This window comes from Apodemus sylvaticus, chromosome 9 (assembly GCF_947179515.1).
Source record: "Apodemus sylvaticus chromosome 9, mApoSyl1.1, whole genome shotgun sequence".
Lineage (NCBI taxonomy): Eukaryota > Metazoa > Chordata > Mammalia > Rodentia > Muridae > Apodemus > Apodemus sylvaticus.
The window spans coordinates 55,232,020-55,253,216 of NC_067480.1; the positions used below are offsets into that span (position 1 = coordinate 55,232,020).

General features: G+C 42.3%; 1 protein-coding gene across 7 annotated transcripts in view; it reads right to left on the minus strand.

Moving 5' to 3' along the window:
- Spats2l (spermatogenesis associated serine rich 2 like) overlaps positions 1 to 21,197 on the minus strand; it is a 173,521-nt gene that overhangs the window by 11,804 nt on the left and 140,520 nt on the right. For all 7 annotated transcript variants that reach the window (XM_052193225.1, XM_052193224.1, XM_052193226.1 and 4 more), the window contains one exon: positions 8,404 to 8,462. In XM_052193225.1, coding sequence (XP_052049185.1) covers positions 8,404 to 8,462 — 59 coding nt within the window. The remainder of the gene's footprint in view (positions 1 to 8,403; positions 8,463 to 21,197) is intronic.

Below are 21,197 nucleotides of genomic sequence, written 5' to 3' on the forward strand. Positions count from 1 at the left end.
ACCCAATACTCACAAAAAATGTTTTAGGATCTATAACTTTTTATTAGTTACGTATTTGTCATTGGAATTCAACATGTAGATGGGACTGAGGTCTGCCACACGAAAAAATGATTATTGTGTCAAAATAGGAAATGCTATGCTTTCTTCTTGCAAAGTAAGATTAAAAAAAAAAAAAACATACAAATCCTAAAGACCCAGACTTGCAAAGCATCAAGTACATGGGTCAGCAGACTGTCAGTGACTGCACGGCTAAGCAGATCCAACTCTTCGTACTGGATCATTTGTGAAACTGGTGACAATTAGGGGTCATTGTTCTTCCTGATTATGTAGAACTTGGGCATTCACTTGATACAGAAGACTTTGTAAAAATAGATCTAAACGGGTCCTAAAATGGGGATGCAGGTGCAAACTCACCAATAAGTTCTGAGTTTAAACTCATGCAAATCACGAAAATGAAGACTGCATCAGCAAGCTAGGGTGCATTTTTTTACATATAGTCTCATTAACATTTCAAAGCCTTTCATTATGAAAAAGTCTTAAAAGTTAAGATCTAAAGCCAATATTCTTTAGGGGCACACATTTTCACCTCCAGTATGTCAATTGCAAAACCAGAAAGCATCAACAAAAACAGATCGGTTCTCAAGATCACTGATGCTGGCATTTAAAGTGGAGTAATATGCATGCTTTGAAAGCATCCTGCTTTCAGAAATCTGTAGAGGGAGACAGTTCCATGCAGCTACCGTCCCTTCCGAATGCAAAACTTAACATTATCTATGCAACTTTATAAACAGTATCTGGCATGCTGAAATCCATTTTCTCAATAGGATTTGTAAATTCCTTCAGGTTCTTAGAACACACTGGAAGCTTGGTTCATATCACTTGACCTGTGGAAATCTTAAGGCTTCTCCAATTATGCCCATCAGCAGAAAGTTCGTTCAGAATCTTGGGGCCGGGTGTTAGAGTGCAAGGGTTTCTTCAAACACAGAGACTCTTATTTCCTAATAGTTGTTGAGAATTTGCTATTTTATTTTGTAATGTGCTCGTGTTAATACAAAGTCATATTTTCTTCCCACATCTCTAGTAAACCTGTTGAGAACATTTCTGTGTGACCTTGGTTTCCCTGGGGAGGTAGACAAAAGTCTGAATGCCTAAGAATATACATGCTTATTTCTTAAAATATAATAATCCTGCACCCCCTGCATGGTCCTTGTGCAACCAAACAGCAACATTTGCAAACTATACACACAGAGCATTATTGTATTAGTGACAAGGTGAGATATTCTCCAGAATATACCTTTAAAATAATGACATCAGTGTTCACGACTACTGGATGTTGCAGTCAATAGACACTACTGATTGTAATTGTGATGGACAGTCTTGGTTGCAAACTTGAATATGTTTAGAATCAACTAAAACCTAACCCGTTGGGCATGCCTGTGAAGAACTGTCTTGATTGGATCATTTGAAGTAGAAAAGCCCATCTTCAACCTGGGCCACATTTTCTGATGGCAATCCACATCATGGAAGAAGGAAGTTTTTTACTTTTTTCCTGCTTGCTTTTCTTCCGATGGCAAGTTCATCTATTCTACTGCCAAAGCATTCCTTCACTGCTATTACAACCTACTCTTCAGGACTCCAATATAAACCACAGAAGACGCTAAGATATTCAACCTTGGGGATTGAACAACTATTGGATTCTTGGCCCGAGTTTGTGGAAATAGCCAAGCCTCTATACACCAGCACAAGGTGGGGGGAGCACTGAGCCCCTAATGTGAACTAAGACTAAACAAAGGCACTTGAGATTTTAAAAACAGCTCTGACTTGGCTCTAGCCCTAGCACTTCCAGATGTCTCAAAACCTTTTCATCTCTTTGTCCATGAGACAAAAGCCAAAGGGGGTTTTAACTCAAACTTTGGGGCCATGGAAACACCCTGTGCCCACAGGATGACCCTTCTAAGAGCTATGCCAACTGCTAATGAAATATAATCAAGCAAACTAAGTAAGTAAGTTAGTAAGAAGGGGCAGGACCCTGGTAACTGACTTTCACCAAGCTACTCACATGGGGTCCACAAACCCTTTGAATCGCTCAGATCAAGGAATGCTCTGCTTAGACAGGACTGTCTAGTGTGGATGTCTTAGTCAGATGCCAGGTTTGTGCTCAGATAAATCCAAAATAGAACCCAGGAAGGGGTCCACACAGAGACCAACTCCCTGGTGAACTCTAAGAAAACTTATTTCACCATGATCAGTCTGTCAGGGGAGGGTCCTTGCTAGTTTTTATAAATACCTTTTCCAGGTGGGTAGATGTGTCCCCCACCTGGACTAAAACTATTCAAGTAGTAGCTTAAAAAGCTCCTCCATGAATTGGTTCCCTGATTTCCCTCCTTCCTAGCTATGGGTCTGATAATTGCCTGGCTTTAATAGCTCAAACCTCTCAATTAATAGCTAAAGTTTTAGATATAGACTAAAAATTTCATTGTGTATATAGACCTCAGAGTTATGGGCACCTAGGGAAAAATTAGTATGTTAAAAAAATCTAACAAAACTCTAAAGTCTAGTGAAGGGTGGCAGGACCTTCCTTCGCTTTGCTTTGGGCCCACTGCACCCATAGAGGGAGATTTTCCCTCTTTGAGATTATGTGTGGAAGACCTCCCCAACTGCTTCCTTGGCTCAGAGACCAGCAGTTGTCAGAACTCTCTAACTATTCCTTTCTCAAATCACTGCCTGCCCTCCAGTCCTCCATAAAGGCTAGTCATTAAACTATCTGAGACCCAGCCAACCTCTGAGTCCACCACCAGTTCGCACTTGCTTGAATCCAGTGACGTTGTCTGGGTCAAGCAGGTAGCCAAACCGGCTGGCTGAAACCAACTTGGAAAGGACCCTATGTGGTACAGCATGGAGCCACCACACCCAAGTCAAGAAAGAAGCCACAGACACTGCTACCAAATGGACTGTCTCCTGGATTATGGACTGAAAATAAGGTTTCATAGGGCCCCAGTCCCTTTCACAGCTTGCTTCTCTTCCTCCTCCTGAGTCTTATGTTTGCTCTGAATACAGGGTCATGGTTCAACCGTCATGGGCCTCAGGCCTAGACCTAGGAACGGAAGAAGACAGATACAGTGAAGGCATTAGCTAGAGTTACTATAGCCCACATTCATCTTGACCTTTGCTCACTGATGCCCATTCTAAGTGTCCGGTTATATTGGAGAAAGGAAAGACAGGGGAGTTTGTGTTTTGAGATAGGGATACAGAGTTTACAATTCTGTGACTACTCTGCAGCTGGGATCCCTGGTTGTCAGAACAAGGGAGCTTCCACTGCAAAAACTGGGCCTGTAAAATAGAGGCTTCCTGAAAACATATGAATGACTATGTAGAAAAAAGTTCCCTCCTGAGAAATGCACAATAGGAAAATATAATCCAACATCCAAAAAAATTTAAAAAAGAATCTGAAACATTTATAATAAAGATTCTGGCCTTTTTCAAACAGGGAAAATCTGGGAAATCAGACTCTGGGAGGGCTCCTGGTGGTAAAGTTAATCATTCCTAAACAGAAATCAGCCAGGATTGCTGGTTATGCTGAGACACCTGACCCCTGTACTATGTAAGGATAGAAAGTAACTGGACCACCATCAGCCCACTGACTGACAAAATTCACTGTGACTGGGAACAGCCCTAAGTAAGGTTAGAGGGATTCAAAGAGGCTAAAACTTGCTAATATCCAAAACGTTAACCTAGGCAACTGCCCTTATTCTGTGCCTGCTGCTCGGCCTTGTGGGTGACTCAGCTGGACAACAGTGATATTACTGGGCCCCTGAGACTACCTGTGGGCGGGTACTAATGGGTTAACTAAATATTCCTCTTCTGACACTTTATAAACTAAGCAGATTGGTTTATGAGGACCTAGAGCTATTGAAAGTTTCTGTTTCTGAATTAAAACATCAGAATTCCTTATTGAAATGGTCCTACAACACTGGAGATACTGACTTCTCATGAGATAAAGGAAACTAGGCGTTGCTTTATGAGAAGCCTGTTATTTCTATGCTAACTGATCAGGAGTAATTAGAGAAAAATCTTGCCATAGTTGGGGGAAACCTCAAAAAAAAAAAAAGACACAAATCAGATAATTCATGCTAACTGCTGTTCTCTTGGTCTCCTGGCTAACTACTCTGCCATCAGCACTGACTGGGCCTTTAATTCTCATCTGATAGGATTAATAGTGGAGCCCTACATTTGAAACCATATAGCCAAGTATGTATTAATTTAGTAAATTTAGTAGTCCTTTGGACCAACTACACCTCCTTAGAGCACTTTTTGACTCATTAACTAAGACCAGTGCTAATGGGGAACGTAACAGGGCCTCAGACCTTAGTAGGCCCCCAGACCTTGACACCACTGACCCCATGAAGGAGGTACCATTCAGGCCATAAAACTCAGCATGTAGACAAAATGAAAACAAAGATCTAGTCCATCAAAGTCCATAGTCTGGGAAAGTCTCTTAAATGTACTAACCTTAGGTTCTGGCATCTGTACTTCTGCTCTTGCCTAACTGTTCTTGTTAACCAAAGTTTGTCACCTGAGAACATCATGGGTTTTGTGCTTGAAAGCTCATCCTGAGAAACATTAGGTCCTATACTGGGATCACGAACCCCCTTGTACAGTTTCTGGCCAACTAATAAAGATTTTCTATTGGCTTAAACCCATGTCCAAGCAAAACTGGCCTTCTTACTCTTGTGAGCTGCCATCTAGCATACAGGAGTTTGTGTAATCATGGAGGAAATATGATTTATGTTAAAGGGACTGTAGGCAGCCTAAACTTGGCAAACTTGGCTCTGGTAGGCCTTGCCCTGCTCCCCAATCCACTCCCCCTTGCTGAAAACCCCACGAACCCCCTTGTACAGTTTCTGGCCAACTAATAAAGATTTTCTATTGGCTTAAACCCATGTCCAAGCAAAACTGGCCTTCTTACTCTTGTGAGCTGCCATCTAGCATACAGGAGTTTGTGTAATCATGGAGGAAATATGATTTATGTTAAAGGGACTGTAGGCAGCCTAAACTTGGCAAACTTGGCTCTGGTAGGCCTTGCCCTGCTCCCCAATCCACTCCCCCTTGCTGAAAACCGTTAGATTGAATTCTCAAAGTTAGCCACCGAGGTTTATTTCCTTATTTGGCTCCTCCTCCTCCTAAGGCTGACTACCAAGCTTCCAGAGTATTGGAGTCCTGCAATCAAAATCCCCCAATGGCTCACCTATTTCACATGCCCAATAAAAACTAAACACCTCATCCTGACACAGGGGTTTCCCTTTTACTTTTATAAACTGTCATTTGCCTATGGGCCACTTCTGTCTCCTCTCAATCCAGAGGAAGTCCTTTGTCCACCTCTGGGACAAATATCCTTTCCCCCTTTTCCTTCCTCTTCTCCCTTGTTCTCTATCAGTTTTTGTCTCTTGTTACCTGCTCTCTGTCCTTCTGGGGCAAATAAATCTCTTTTGTGCTGAGAACTTGGTCTTGGGGTATTGAGCTGACACTAATCACTTCATATGTCACATAAAAAAATTGAGAATGTTAAAAGTTCTTGAGGCCACAGACAAGTTCCATGTGGTGTTTGTAGGGATGGTTCTATACTTGACTGGGACTTTCTGTCTGTGAAGATGTGTGGTTGGCAGTCGAGACTCCTGAGATACCCTCATGGTTCTATTTTCTGCCTGATTTAGGAGGCCCTGGACTGACAGACCTATTTGCTAATAAGAGCTTCTCCCTCTGCACACATATGTGATGACATATAATGTTGCTAAGTGCTTGGCTCATATTTTCTCACTTTGTCTATTTGAGCCTTAATATTCTTATTCTGATAAAGAACCTGACATAACAAGTCCCAAGCCAGCTCGTGCTACACAGTAAGACCCCAGCTCAAAACCGACAGCAACAGTTAGAGGTGGTGCAACCAGGAAATGGGGAGAGACTAGAGTCTGTCACCTCCAGTGCAACTTTAGCTTCAGGTGATGGACACTTCTGAAGGCAGGACCGCGTCACCAGTTACTGAAGTTGGATGAAGCCTGCTGGTTAGTCCAGCGATTTCAACCATATGAAGAAGTACTCAGTACACATTTACTCATGGAGGGAATTAAAAAAGAGGATTCTCTGGAGATGTTCCAGATTCCATGGATGTTGGAACCTACCACAGACTCCATGGGATACAGATGGCCTCGGTGCAGGTTGCCATCTCACACCGATTATCATGGGCACGCATTACCACTGTGCCCAGACTGCCATTGTGCACACACTGACATTATACAATCTTTTGTCTTACACAGAGTACCATGTGCACAGAAGCATCATACAGAGATGGCATTGTACATATATCATGCAGAGGCAGCATCGTGTGTGGATCACCACCACACGGCTACCATTTTCTCTGCTCATTCAGTCACTTATCACAGTGGGGAGATTAGACATGAACATAAACAAGCAAAAAACCACCCAGAATATCCATATTTTGTGTTAAATGTAGGAAGTTTTGCAGTGATCATGATACCACGAATGTGCTATTTATTTACTTAATTTTTACTTTTAATGGAGACAGGGTTTCTTGTGGTGTAGACCAGGCTGTCTTCCTCAAATTCAAAGAAGTCCATCCACCTCTGCCTCCCAACTGCTGGAATCAAAGGTGTGCATTGCCATACCCAGCAGTGTTCATCATTCTCACAATGAATTTGATTTATCAGGCAATCTATAAACTCAAGTCAAAAGATGAATTGATTTTCTCTTATAGTCTGAAGTTGGCAGGTGTTGGCATATTTGACAGAGTTTGTAAACAGAATTGGAGTATTTTAAGAAAACTTCATTTAGTACAACTCCACATTTGAATTAGTAATCCTATATAGGTTGCTTAAAAGTTTGGGGGATATTTTGCCTGTAGAGTTTATTAGTGCATTGTTAAGTTCCTAAAATGCTTGAAAAGAAACAGCTTTTACACACACACACACACACACACACACACACACACACACGGCACAAATGTTACTGTTTTGATTTTTATTTTGTGGAAGTCAAAATTTACTGTAGGTTGGCTTCAAATTCACTATTTTGATCTTTTTGCTTCCCGTCTTGACTGCTGAGATTATAGGCATGTATTATCATATCTGGTTTAAGTCATGCTGGGAATCAAACTTCAGGCATGCTAGGAAAGACTCTCAAATTGAGCTACATCCCTAAGTCAATCTGGAGCAATTTAAGTTCTGTGAGCTTAAATGAGAGTGAGTAAAATAGCTATGAATTCCATAGTGAAATTGTAAATTATACAGTCTTTAGAATGACTATCTTTAAATTTAATATCTGCTTCCTTCAAATTAATACCAAGACTGAAGAGTAGACTCAGTCAGTGAAGTGTTCACTTTATAATCTTTTTTTTAATTTAATTTTTTGTTTACTTACTCCTTTACATACCTCTTGCTGCCTCTCCCGGTTACCCCCATCGCACAATCCTTCCCCAACCTCCATCCCTTTCTCTTCTGAGCCAGTGGGAACCCTTGTGTAACCGCCCTCCCCCCCAAATCTCTGCAAGGCTAGGCCCATCCTCTCCCACTGAGGCAGGACAAGGCAGCCCAGCTAGAAGAACATATCCCACCGACAGGCAACAGCTTTGGGACATGTTTTTGGGCCCCACATGAAGACCAAGCCGCACATCTACTACATATGTGTGTGGGTGGGGGAGGGCTAGGTCCAGCACGTGTATGTGCTTTGGTTGGTGGTTCTGACTCTGAGAGCCTCAAGAGAAGACCAACAGGGTCAGCTAAGCACTATATAATCTTGAGGACCCAAGCTCAGTCTAGCCGTACATGAGCAAGGTGCACATGCCTGGGATCTTAGCACTGGGGGAGCAGAGGCAGGTGGAGTTCTATGAAATCTGTCTAGCCAAATTGATGAACTCCTCCCTTTCAAAAACTAAGATCGAGTGTGATAGAAGACATCTGAGGTTGACATCTGGCCTTTACACACATGAGCACACATGGTCGCACATGTACCTACATGAAGCCACATGAACAGTTCATACACCTACCCCAAAACACACTACACACATATATACAGATTTACTACTAAGCTCATTGTCCTTTTAAATATAATTAAGTTCAAGTTCTGTGTGCACATGAAAGTCCCTTGCATTTAAAGAACTCAGCAGACACTTCTTCCTCAGTAAATATTCTATGCATGAGGACTGAGCTGTCATTGGCCAGATGATGTAACAGAAACACAGAGATGAGGGACCTGCCTGGGGTTCCAGAGCCCACCCACCAATATTTCAGTGTGAATTTTAGGGTTCTGGCCCAAACTGCTGTCACCCTGAGTCATGGATTGATTTTGGTTGGTTGGGAGAAGCCCTCATCACACAGCCACAGGGCTACTCACTGGCTTCTTCTTTAACTTTATCCATCTCTGCCATCAGTGAAACTTCTTTGTCAATGATGCTAGGGAACAACAGAAACAAAAAGAACAAGAACTTAAAATTAAACTTTCAACAAGTGATGGAAATACATACATACACTTTTGCACAGACACATACTTTCTTTTTTAATTAGATATTTGCTTTATTTACATTTCAAATGGTATCCCCTTTCCACATTACCCCTCCGAAAACCCTCTATCCCATCCCTCCTCTCCCTGCTCCCCCCACCCCCTAATTTCCTGACTTATTCTAGGGAATCAGGTCTTCACAGGACCAATGGCCTCTCCTCTCATTGCTGTCTGAAATGGTCATCTTCTGCTACATATGTAGTTGGAGCCATGGGTCCCTCCATGTGTACTCTTTGACTGGTGGTTTAGTCCCTGGGAGCTCTGGGGGTACTGGTTGATTTCAATAAACAATGGAAATACACACACACACACACACACACACACACACACAATGATTTTTATTAACCCCAAATATTTTTGTGCAACAATGCCAGGAGAGCACCCTTTCTCTAAAACTGAAGCAATATGAGAGGGATGTTCTCAAGGATAACACTGTGACATCTGCTGACTAACTCATTGTCCACACGTCAGAAAGGAAAAGGCCCTTCTGACTTCCAGAACTTATGGCATTGCATTTAAATCAGGGTATATTTTTTTCTTTACACATTCCAAAGTTGCAAAATGATAAGTATTTGATAAGCTGGCACTTAAGTCATCCCCAAATGTCCGTGTTGTTGTTGCTGAGATTCCAGCTGGGGGGAGGAAGGTAGGTCCAGTTCCCAGGTAGTCGGTCCTAGGACTATACTTGGACAAGCCTTCTCAAGGGTGCTGCTGTCCCTGCTAGCTCCGCAATACAAGCATATGTTCCCATCCACTCAGCACAGCAAGGTTATGGTGAACTTATTCCAATATAGTTTATTAATTAAAACAATTATTCAAGTTTATTTTTCTCATTCCAGCCCCTAATCTACCAGCTCTACTCTCCAAAAGCAGCAAGACAGCACAGATATCTTTTATATCCCTTTTTAGATGATAGAACCAGACATGAGCTGTACTTTTAACTTTCAGTTGGTAACAAATTATCATCTATTCATCCATCCACCCGTCCATCCATTCATCCATCCATCCATCCATCCATCCATCCATGTACCTCTCATCTATCTCTCCATCTGTCTGTCTATCTGTCTATCTATCTATCTATCTATCTATCTATCTATCTATCTATCTATCTATCTATCTATCTATCCATCTATCCATCCATCTACATCTATCTTATCATCAATCTGTCATCTATCTATCTATCTATCTATCTATCTATCTATCTATCTATCCATCTATCCATCCATCTACATCTATCTTATCATCAATCTGTCATCTATCTATCTATCTATCTATCTATCTACCTATCTATCTACCTATCTATATCTTATCATCAATCTGTCACCTATTTCATTTATCAATCTATCATTTCTCTATCTTACTATCATCTATCTCATTTATCATCTATCTATAGAGCTACATCTATCTATCATCTTTCTATCTATATCATCTATCATCATCATTATATATGCATGTACATGTCCATTTTCTCTATCGTCTATCTATCTATCTATCTATCTATCTATCTATCTAATTTATCATCTATCTTACTATTATCTATCTATGTTACTGTCATTTATCTACTGATGTATCTAATTTATCATCTATCTTGCTATTATCTACTTATCTATCATTAATATATCTATCTGCTTACATACATATCTACATCTGAAATTTAAGGACTTGCTGAAATCCTAAGCATATTACTCCATCACGTAAAACATTACTAATAGTTTAATGTTCCAGGTATCTACTCAGGTTTCTACATATTCAGGTTTCTACAACTGACCCCTAAGTCTTTCCAAGACTTGTTCTTGTACCTGAATGTCTCTCTGAAATGTTTTTAACCTACCATTTACCTCTCACCTGCTTTCTCATTTCTTTTACCATTTATTTGAAGGTACCAAACTGGCCTCAAGAATTATTCAAAGCCTGAATTTCACTAATTACATCTCTATGGCTTTATTAAACCCATTCTTTATGCTTTATATTAAATTATTAGATGTAGAAATATGTTATGATTCAGGATTGACTTTTTCAGACACAGGATACACTTAAAATATTCCTCCAGAAGACATCTCAAATCTGTTCTTCATCACCCAATAAAGACATATTGATACAAGACATTCTTCATTTTGTTATTAGTAATCATCAATGTCATTGTCTAGATCAACAAACATTTGATCTGTATGAGTCTCTCATTTATTTGCTGAGCTCTTTATTCAAAGAGAAACTTCATAGACTTGGGCTTAGCTCAGAGTTAGGGTACTTGGCTAGCACAATCACAGCTCTCGGTTTAATCCCCATGGTGTCTGTCTCTGTCTCCTCCCTTCCTGTGTGTGTGTGTGTGTATGTGTGAGTGAGAGAGAAGGTGGAGGAGACAGAGACAGAGACACAGAGAGAGACAAAGGGAGGTTGAGATTACCAATTGTTTGGTTATCATTAAGTATAGTTTGGATAGGTAAGGAAGATTAAAATGTTTGATTTTCTTAAGCCTGTTTTCAAGTCAGTTAGGTCTTTACAAAGGTGTCAATGAATTTTTATTCTTGTTTATATACTTTTAATTATGAATTTATGTAGAATATGTTTCAATACATTGCAGTTTAGATTTCCAATCATGTGTACTTTCAAAATTTACAGTGTTGAACGTTTCCTTCTTGGTTATTCTGCAAAATTGGTCAAGGTAAGAAGTGGTTTGTGAATGTATTTCTAACCTTTTAGAACTCTGAACAAGATGACATGGCATAAGACTTGGCAAGTGATGAATGTCTGCTGTGGAGTTCAACCCTTCACAACCAGGAAATCCCAGTGGAAAGTGCTGTGTTCGCTGACAGGCACATTCTCCAAGCCTGGGCTCTGAGCCTAGTCCCTCCACTATAGACAGCATCAGGAATCCTCATGACACACATGGCTAAAGGTCACCGTGTTTGAGCACTTTTGTGAGCCAGTCGTGTGCATGTACCTTATTTATAGGCATGATGACAATGTGTCTTAAATATGGGAAGTGCACATAAAAGGTTAGTGAGAAGGAAGTCCTCACTCCATCCCTGTCCCAGATGACTCAGTTCCTTTCTCTGCAAGTCTTTGTTACTGCAAAGTTCTCAGATTTCTTCTTAAGGTCCATCTCTGAACAAATCAGCTACTGAGCAACTGTATGAGGCGTCAGATGGCATCAACGGACCCTGATTCCAAGCAGACATAGCTTCCTCTTGTCAAGACTACAGATGTCGCCCTGATAGAGACAAGTGTGGTTTTGTTGGTGGTGCCTGTTTTATCTTATACTTTTACAACTTTCTTAAAGAGGGCACTTCCATTTTAGTTTAGGAGACAAAGGCTAATGGATAAGCTATTGGGGAGATAAGGTGAAATTGGGGTCAAGAGCTCAAACTACAAATAATTAAACTACTCTGCCTGGGAACATGTTTTGAAACTTTATTCCAGACAGAAAGGGATGAGAGAAGAGAGAAGATTCAGCAAGAAGGCTGAGACCGAGGATCAACCTCAGGAGTGGGGTAGGGAAAAGAACTCCCAAAAGCCAGGCCATTTCCCGTGCCATCTTAAGGTGTTGATGTGGTCTTGCACACAGTTGCAGGATGCCTGTACCTTCCTATGCGTGGTGTGGATGGGTGCACTCGCATGGACTGTAGTATCTGGGATTCACCCCTCGATTGATGCAGTGCTGAACATAAGGAAAGTGGAAGTCCGAAGGCACAGCAAGTGGGAGAACGCAGAATCCACCTGCACCTTAAAACATGTGCATCCTCATACAGCCTTTAGATTTCCACAGAACATGGAATGGCTCTTCACAGAGCTGCAAAGGGCTTGGGATGTTATATAAAGATATGTGTGTGTGTGTGTGTGTGTGTGTGTGTGTGTGAGAGAGAGAGAGAGAGAGAGAGAGAGAGAGAGAGAGAGAACATTAATTCATCTGGTCAATATTTTCTAAGTACAGTTAAGGGTTTTGGAGCTGGGAGTACAGCTATGGAAACAAAGAAAAGGAAGAGGACGGGGAGAGGAAGTGGGGGCCTTCTTTTATCAGTATAAAGTCTACATTCCTTCTTGCAGGGTTGTGAGAGTCCTGCAAGACTGGCCAAGAGGGTAAGACAGAGAGGAGAAAATTGTGATGGTCAGAAGAAAGAAGATCTAGCAGACTTCTGAAGACTCATACATAGCACGCATGAGGGAAATCCATCCATGTGATGAGGCTGGCTTCAGACAGTCAGTCACTGAAAAGGGCAGACTACTCAGGAAGCTCAGGAGGCTCTACATAGTTGCCAGCCTCACCACCCTAGTTTTTATGCAAAGAACAGATCCAGGAAGTTGGGAGGCTTACAGACTGCACATGTTGAGCAGGGACAACGTCAAGGAAAATGCCTTTGCTGAGTTCTTCACAAGCTACACGATCATGCTAAGTTTTTGTTGGTAGAATTTGTTAACATAATACCATGCTCAGAGAGTTTACAAGATCTGTGGTACAATACATACCCCAGGTGGAACACATATTAAACAAAGCCTGATAGTCACACAATGGTTAGTTCAGACTTCCTGGGCTAGCAAGAGGAGGGATGAAGGTTTATACAATGAAGTCATAATCTGCTTAATGCACACACTTGGGGATGTGAAAAAGCCTGCGAAGTTGGCATCAAACCATGCTTCCTTTCCCGTGGGTATTTTAACAAGGGGGCGTCCTCAAGTGTCTCAGAAATTCAGCACTGCCATTGCTGCACGGCTGCATTCAAAACTTACACCCAGGGTTTTTGTTTTGACCTGATAGACAGAAACACAGCAAACTCAAGACTCAGCATAAGGAGTCCTCTGAGAATCTCATCACAGTGGACCTGTGGTGCCTGGGTTTGATTCCAAGCATTAGGCTTCTGGAAGGGAAATGGATGTGGCAGACAAATTAGTGCAGGCCAGTCTGTCCCTTGGTAGGCTGTCAGACAGCGAGGAGCCAGCATCACATCATACTGAGCCCCAGACTAAGAGCAGGTCAAGAAGGAATGGCCATGTGGGAGGCCTTTAAAGTGCCCTCAAAGCCAGGGTGCCCCAGGCAGCTTTGAGAGTGATTGGATCAGGGCTATTTGCATGACTCAATCTTCTCAGAAGGACAAGGACAGACACACACTGAAGTGCTGCTGGGTGAAAACAGTAGACTGGACAGGGGTGGAGGGCATCTTGGCAGAAATCTGGTATGGGGATAGAGAGGAGTGAGTGGGGCCCTCTGGGCAGGGTGGTATTAGTGCACATACCAGAGCCCTACTGTGAAAGCAGAGGTCACAACTGCCTTTGAGGTTCTCCTTTATAGGTAGACATCAGCTTGCTGCAGGTAGACATCAGCTTGCTGTTGGTAAGAGCCGGTCCTAACTAATACTGAAGGCTGATTGACAGGACCAGGGCCGTCAGCTGGTGGGCCAGTGCCTTATGGGAATCTCATTGAAGCTTCCCAATACCCCACGAGGCATGAACCCTATTCAGTCTTTACCACAGAATCTTGGTGCATGTCCTTTGCCTCAAAGAAAATGTCTTACTTCCTCTCCAAATTAGTCTCTTCATCTAGCAAGCTCTTTCTGCAAATCTTTGCTTAACTGTCAATGTCTTAAAAACCTGTAATTGAGCTGTTAAAAACTTCACCTCTATTCTCTTATTCTGTTACGGGTTGTTCAGCAGTGGCTGAACAGTAGGGGTATACGATGCCCATCTTTCTGTGGCATGGCCTATGATGGGCATTCCAGAGTGCTTGTGTGTGAATTGTATATGTGACAATAGATACACATTTGCATAGTGATTGGCTCTCATCATTTAAGACTTAGGCCGATGAATAAAATTGTAATGATATTTACGAAACACTGAGGCCTTGACTCAGAATCAGAAGAGCGAGTTTGTGATTGTGTTTTGTTGAAACATGTGTTTTCCCATTAATCCAAGAGCCTCAGGACTGACCGGCCCTGTTTTCCAGTACTTGACAGAGACACATAACTCTTTAATTGGTTTAGACAGACTTAAGATGCATCCAGCATATTTTCCATCAGCAGAGTTGAACATAAAACCCATGCTAAGCTCACATGTTTCAGACGTAACCTTTCAACCCTTCCAAAACACATCTTCTCCTTTTATCTAAACTACTTGGCTAATAAAATTTTATCCTGTGGCCATAAAAAAGCTTTTATTACCAAAGCAATAAGGTGTAAGGAGGAGATTACCATGGAGAAATCTTTATAGTTTATTATGTAGTTAATCACAAAGATAAAGTGTCATTTCATAAAAGTGTTTCCACTGTCTTGATTCTTTCTATTGGGAACTAATAATGATGATAAAAGGAATTGAAAGGGCTTTCCAGTTGGAATATATTTGTGGTGTTCTGCTCTGTGGAAGACTCGTCTTTAACTCTAGAGACCCAGGAGTGTAGTAGCCCAAACAGCTTCTTCTGGAAGCTTGGATGAGCCACACAGGCCTGGTGTTCTTAAAAGGTGAAGATGCTCTGGAAGGCAGGCAGCCACAGGACCCTCCCGGTTGAGCGTCCGCTGGAGCACATTGAGGAATAAAAGACAAATCATGAAACAGAACCTCAACCAGGGTAGGCAGCAGCTAGAACTGGATATCAGAGTTCAAATGAGGCCAGTTCCACCTCTGATACTTTGCCTCGGGGGCCTTTAAAGAGAGAAACTGCTGGAACTATCCCAGACAACTGCGGTTCAGAAGAGTCTATGGACAGTGTGCTTGATTGGGGGCTCCTGTAACTCCTTGCCTACCATGCAAACAAGCTAGGAGCACCAGAGGAGATGGAGGCAGGGCAAGCAGGCTGAACCTGTGTCCTGGCTTTTTTTGGTGCAGAAAGGTGAGGTGCTGGCGAGAAAGGATGATAAGAAACGATAGGGAATGCTTCAGCCCTGTCAGCCTGTGCACACAGCACAAGCATGCAAATGAGTGATAAGCCCTAAAGCAAGGCTTATGGCATAAGACTTTTCTTTCCGTCCTTCCCTTTTTTTTATTTTTTATTTTTTATTTTTTTTTATTCGATATAATTTATTTACATTTCAAATGATTTCCCCTTTTCTAGCCCCCCCACTCCCCGAAAGTCCCGTAAGCCCCCTTCTCTTCCCCTGTCCTCCCATCCACCCCTTCCCACTTCCCCGTTCTGGTTTTGCTGAATACTGTTTCACTGAGTCTTTCCAGAACCAGGGGCCACTCCTCCTTTCTTCTTGTACCTCATTTGATGTGTGGATTATGTTTTGGGTATTCCAGTTTTCTAGGTTAATATCCACTTATTAGTGAGTGCATACCATGATTCACCTTTTGAGTCTGGGTTACCTCACTGAGTATGATATTCTCTAGCTCCATCCATTTGCCTAAGAATTTCATGAATTCGTTGTTTCTAATGGCTGAATAGTACTCCATTGTGTAGATATACCACATTTTTTGCTCAGCTACTTCTTAACAACTGCAGCTGTCAACTGAGTCTCTTCCTTGGCTTGATGGCCACATGTGCAACGAGAAATGTGTGGTTCTGTATTCCTAGGCAGGAGGGTCAGCAGCTCTAGCTGAAAATGACACCCCACCCCACCCCAGTCTTACAGGCTGCCAATCCCCAAGTTCCTTTCTTTATCTTAAAGATCTTTCCATTCAGTCCCCTCCCCTGTCCCCTGTGTCAGTCATGGTGCCACCGTTAGTCACTCTTCCTTCACTTCTCATACCGTTCTGTCCCCAGCAACCTACTCCAGTAGAGAAAAGCCTCTCCTATCCACTTCCACTGTAGCAGACTTGACCCTAACGGCATCAAGAGTAGGTGGCTATATTTATTTATATTTTTGCTGCATTGCTGGGATTCCCAGATTGGCATCCTCCACTCTATACATTTTTACATTTTACAACTATCTGAATTCTGTTCATAACTGGAAATACATGATTTTTTTTTCTCCTTGAATACAACAATGGCGACAAGTGGATCGTCTAAAGACTCGACAATGTCATTCACCAAACTCATAAAACCAACACAGGTCTTCAGTAGAAAGAGAAGCCTTTGAAAGTTACGCACTAACCATAGCCATCTAAGAGGTAAAACAGCTGGCCTTCCTTCAGGAAGCACACTCAGCCGCAGGGCAAAGCAAATATCCCAGATAAGAACAACTGGACTCAATCGATCACTTGGGCTGAGGCCCATTTTATTTTGGTTTCTTTTTCCACAGATGATATAATGTGTTAATGTCTCTTAATTTTTCATATTTCATGTTTTAATCATACAGCCACAATTGACTACTTGACTATACCATTTAAATTGCCTTTTGGGAATGAGGCCTGCAGACTGCACACTGACTACATACTAATACTTATCAGACTCTGGAGTTCCTCAAAACAGACATAGTTTATCTCAACAAAAGCCTACCGGGACTCATTTATCTTCTTGGAACTTTTAAAAGGACAAGGGAAAACAAAATCCTCTAAGTCTGATATCTACAATCCTAACTGTTTAGCTAGGAATATATACATTTCATTATTAAGTATTTTCTTGTCTTTTCTAATTATGTCTTAGGTTGATCTCTTTCTATGAAAAGCATTAGTTGAGAAAATAAATAACCACATTTCAGTTTCACTGTATAAAGACTTAGCCTCCCCCTCCTTGTCTGAAGCTACGCTATAGAAGAGGAGAGGAAACTATGGGTGCCAGTCGCCTGTGGGCATCTTTACCTCACCTTACACACTCACTGAAGAAAGCAAAGCAAAATTAAACATTTCAAAATAAAACAAAGCAGGTCAAAAAACATTTTTTGCTTCATGCACAAGATAGAGCCAAGCAATTTTCACTCTGCTATATCTTTTTCCAAAAACATTTTGTTGTTGTTTTTTAAAAACAAATTGGGATGGGGAAGTTCTCTGTGAAGATGCCATCATTGATGCTGAGCACGAGGTAATCAATGCTTAGCACAAGTTCCCAAAGGATCGGGAGTGCCATCACATCACACCCGAGGCGGCCAGGCCTGCCGACCTGGCAGGTTTTAGACTTCTGGTTCTCAGGTGAACAGGGAAGAGAGGGAAAGTGCACACTGGGATCCTCTAGTCAAGCACGCACCATTATCTCAGTTAACAGCCTGCTCTAAGTAGCTGCACACTGGGAAAGCAAATAAACACTAAAGTCTACAAAGGAGACTTTCCTACTCTCTTGATTAGAGATGAATGGCAGTTCATGTGTCTAGTTTGTTTTCTGATCTGAGAGGCATGGGTTCACACTCTATCGCTTGGTGGAGTGAGGCTTGGGGCACTTCTGTCCTCTCAGATACTGTGATCTTGTATGCTTCTGTTCCCTTCTTTATGTGGCAAATGTCTAGTTTTCCTTGGAGATTCAAGCATCTCTGCCTTGACGAACCCTTTCCTAAACAGCCTCCAGGGCTCTCCCGCTCACTGTGCCAGAGCCTGGCCCCCACACCCGACACTCCACTGTGTTACTTGCCACACTGCATTGCTCATTTCTGTTTGTACCCAGTAGACAAGGCTTTTTAGGGAAGGAATGCACCCTTATCCTTCAGTGCTGAGAGCAGTGCTTCTCCAGCTGTGGTCCAGGCTAGCTTTCTCAGTGTAACACACAGAGAAGGCAGATTATGGGGTCAATTCTACACTCATGGGAGCAGAATTTCTGGGGTACTGACTCAGGTGCCCCTCATTCACAAACAAGCTTGAGAAATACGACTAAGGGCACAGTCCTCTACCTATGAGATGAACAGATGAGGAACGGGAGAGGGAGACAAGACAATGCTTCTCCAGCTGTGGTCCAGGCTAGCTTTCTCAGTGTAACACACAGAGAAGGCAGATTATGGGGTCAATTCTACACTATGAGGAAAGGGAGAGAGAGAGACAGGACAAGGAAGGAAGGTGGGGTGATCTGTCTTGATGGTGGCAGCTGTAGCCATTCCTAATGGGGGTCCCTTTACTTCACTTTTCTCTTCCCCCAAGGAATAGTAAAGCTGTGGAGAGATTCACACACCCCAAATCCAAGATCCAGCAATACTAAGTGCTTACAGAGGCTGCCCTTTGTAACCAAGGAACAGCATCTTCCAGACACAACAGGACTAACACACACACACACACACACACACACACACACACACACACACACACACAGAGAGAGAGAGAGAGAGAGAGAGAGAGAGAGAGAGAGAGAGAGAGAGAGAGAAACAATACACACAAGACCTGCACAAGTTCAAATCAGACAAAATCCTGGTACTGTAAAGGGGAAGCGGACAGAGCCCTGTCCCTAACCCAGAAGCCCCAACAATAGGTGCCCGAGGGGAGATGGAGAACCAGCTTTCTCCAGTGGAGTGTCCCTGTGCATATCAACCACTCTCTGGACAGCCCCTTGCCCAGGAGGGACTGGCCAATACTGGGGTGAGTAGGGAGGGGGTAGAGGATCTTGGAGCGTTGGGGGAAGGGAAGGAGTATGACTATAATAGATTGTGTGAAAACCCTTTTTAATTAGAAAGTGCTGAAGAATAATGCCCCCCAGGGTAGAGGAAAAAAAATTCCCAAACGCTATGCTTGGAAGAGAAGCTTAGGAGAGGATCCACTGGGGAGCACGCTAGAAGTTTGCTAGAATGATGTGACAAGCTCACTGACTTAGGAGTATTCACGTAACCCACAGCGAGGTTGCGTAGCTGTCCATAGCTGAGTGAGAAACGCAATCGGGTGCCAGGTGGTGGTGGCGCACGCCTGTAATCCCAGCACTTGGGAGGCAGAGGCAGGAGGGTTTCTGAGTTGAGGCCAGCCTGGTCTACAGTTTCAGGACAGCCAGGGCTACACAGAGAAACCCTGTCTTGAAAAACAAAAGACAAGCCAGAGAGAGAGAGAGAGAGAGAGAGAGAGAGAGAGAGAGAAACTCAATTGGCTTTGAGCTAGAATATATAAAGTGAAATTCAAACCCCATTCTGTCTAACTCCACACCACATGCTTCCTAATTAAGTGGTTAATAAACCTCTGAAAGTGTGACTTTTATTAGAATATGGCCTAGTCAGAATCAAGAGTTTACAGCTACTGAAATATTAATGCTGCACATATGTAAGGAATTCTATTTCACTGACTTCATGTTCAGTTTGCTGTATGATTTGCTGTTGTGTACCTAATTGTCCAAATAACTCTAGAGTCCTACTCCATGCTATTCTCATGGGTTAAAAACAAACAAACAAACAAACAAACAACCCAAACCTCAAACCCAAAACCTCTAAGACGCATTCTTAAGATGTATTATAGACTAGCTCTCTTTAAATCTAATGGACTTGCTGTTTATGAAGATGTTTAAGAAAGTGATTTTAATTCTCCTAGTGAAAATGCACTATATTATAACTTCTTAAAGATATCATACTCTATGGGGATATGCACACAGAACACTTGCTTAATTTTGCAATTTCCATTCTAGGATGGAAAGACAACCACTTCTGTCTATGTGTTCTGGCTGATTGGCGGCCTTTATTTGTTGAAAAACTCAGACATTTTCTCAGATTTTGAAACAAAATCAGAAGCTCCTCTGCAAAGAAGCCTGCAGCTAAAGCGCAATAGACATCGGGCCAAGCACACGGTCACTGTAATGTGTGGCGGTCACTGTAATGTGTGGTGGTCATCTGCACCTACAGCCGGGAAGGCTGTTAATGGGAGTAATGGGAGGTGCTTCTCACCCTGGTTTCTCTAAACTGAAAAGGCCGGTTGAGTACTTTCTATATTTATCAGCCTGTTCTTCCTTCATGTTAACTGATCCATTCAGACCTTGCAGAGGCCCTGGGAAAACATCTAATGTGGAGGAAAACCGTAGGGAGGAAAGAAAGCAGGGAAGGAGGGCTTCCCTCGAGAGTGAGCCGCCCCTCCCCCTGTTTAGAGGGACAATATTCACGGAGAAGACAAGGCCTGGAAATGGCCCAGACCGCAGGGACTCGCCACAGTCGCAAAGTCACAGGAACCTTGAGTTTTCCCCATTACGTGGGATTTGCTCTTTTCACAGCTTCAGAATGGATCCTGGAGCTCACTCCTGTTTATTACACTGGTGCAGAGTGAGGGAGAAGAGTCCTTTCGGGCAATTTTTCAGCTAGATGGCAACAAAATCCATCCACATGGCTCTCTTGAGGCATAAATGTATTTATTAGCCTCTTTTATTATTGTCTCCGTGTATCCTTTGCAAGTATGTGTTCATCCCACACTGTGTTTTTTGAGTGTCCAAATAACATGGACTATTGTGTGTGGGAAGGAACAAGCTTATTTAATTTCCTTTGTATAGGGTCTTGTACAAGGCGGAAACAGCTGGGCACTTAGAAAAGAAAACATGAAAAAGGGATTTGTGAGAAAGTCTGGTTTTGTACAGGTTTTGATCAGTCAGAGAGAGAGGACCGTACTCACTTCTAGAGAAGGAGACATAAAAACCTTCTTATTACATTTTAAAAATAAAAACCCAATCGAAACTTATGATTTTATTTAAAAAAAAAAACCAATAAAACAAAACAAAAACAAACAAAAAAAAAACCCAGAAGAACTGGAAGCCACACATGCCAACCTCTTGCTTTTGGTCTTCATTATGTGCTTAGGCTAAAGGCTGGCAAAATCTAGCAGTTGTTTGACACACTTCTTATAATCAAATAGGGAATGGAAAGCATTGCATAATGATGAGCAACACCAAATGGAGG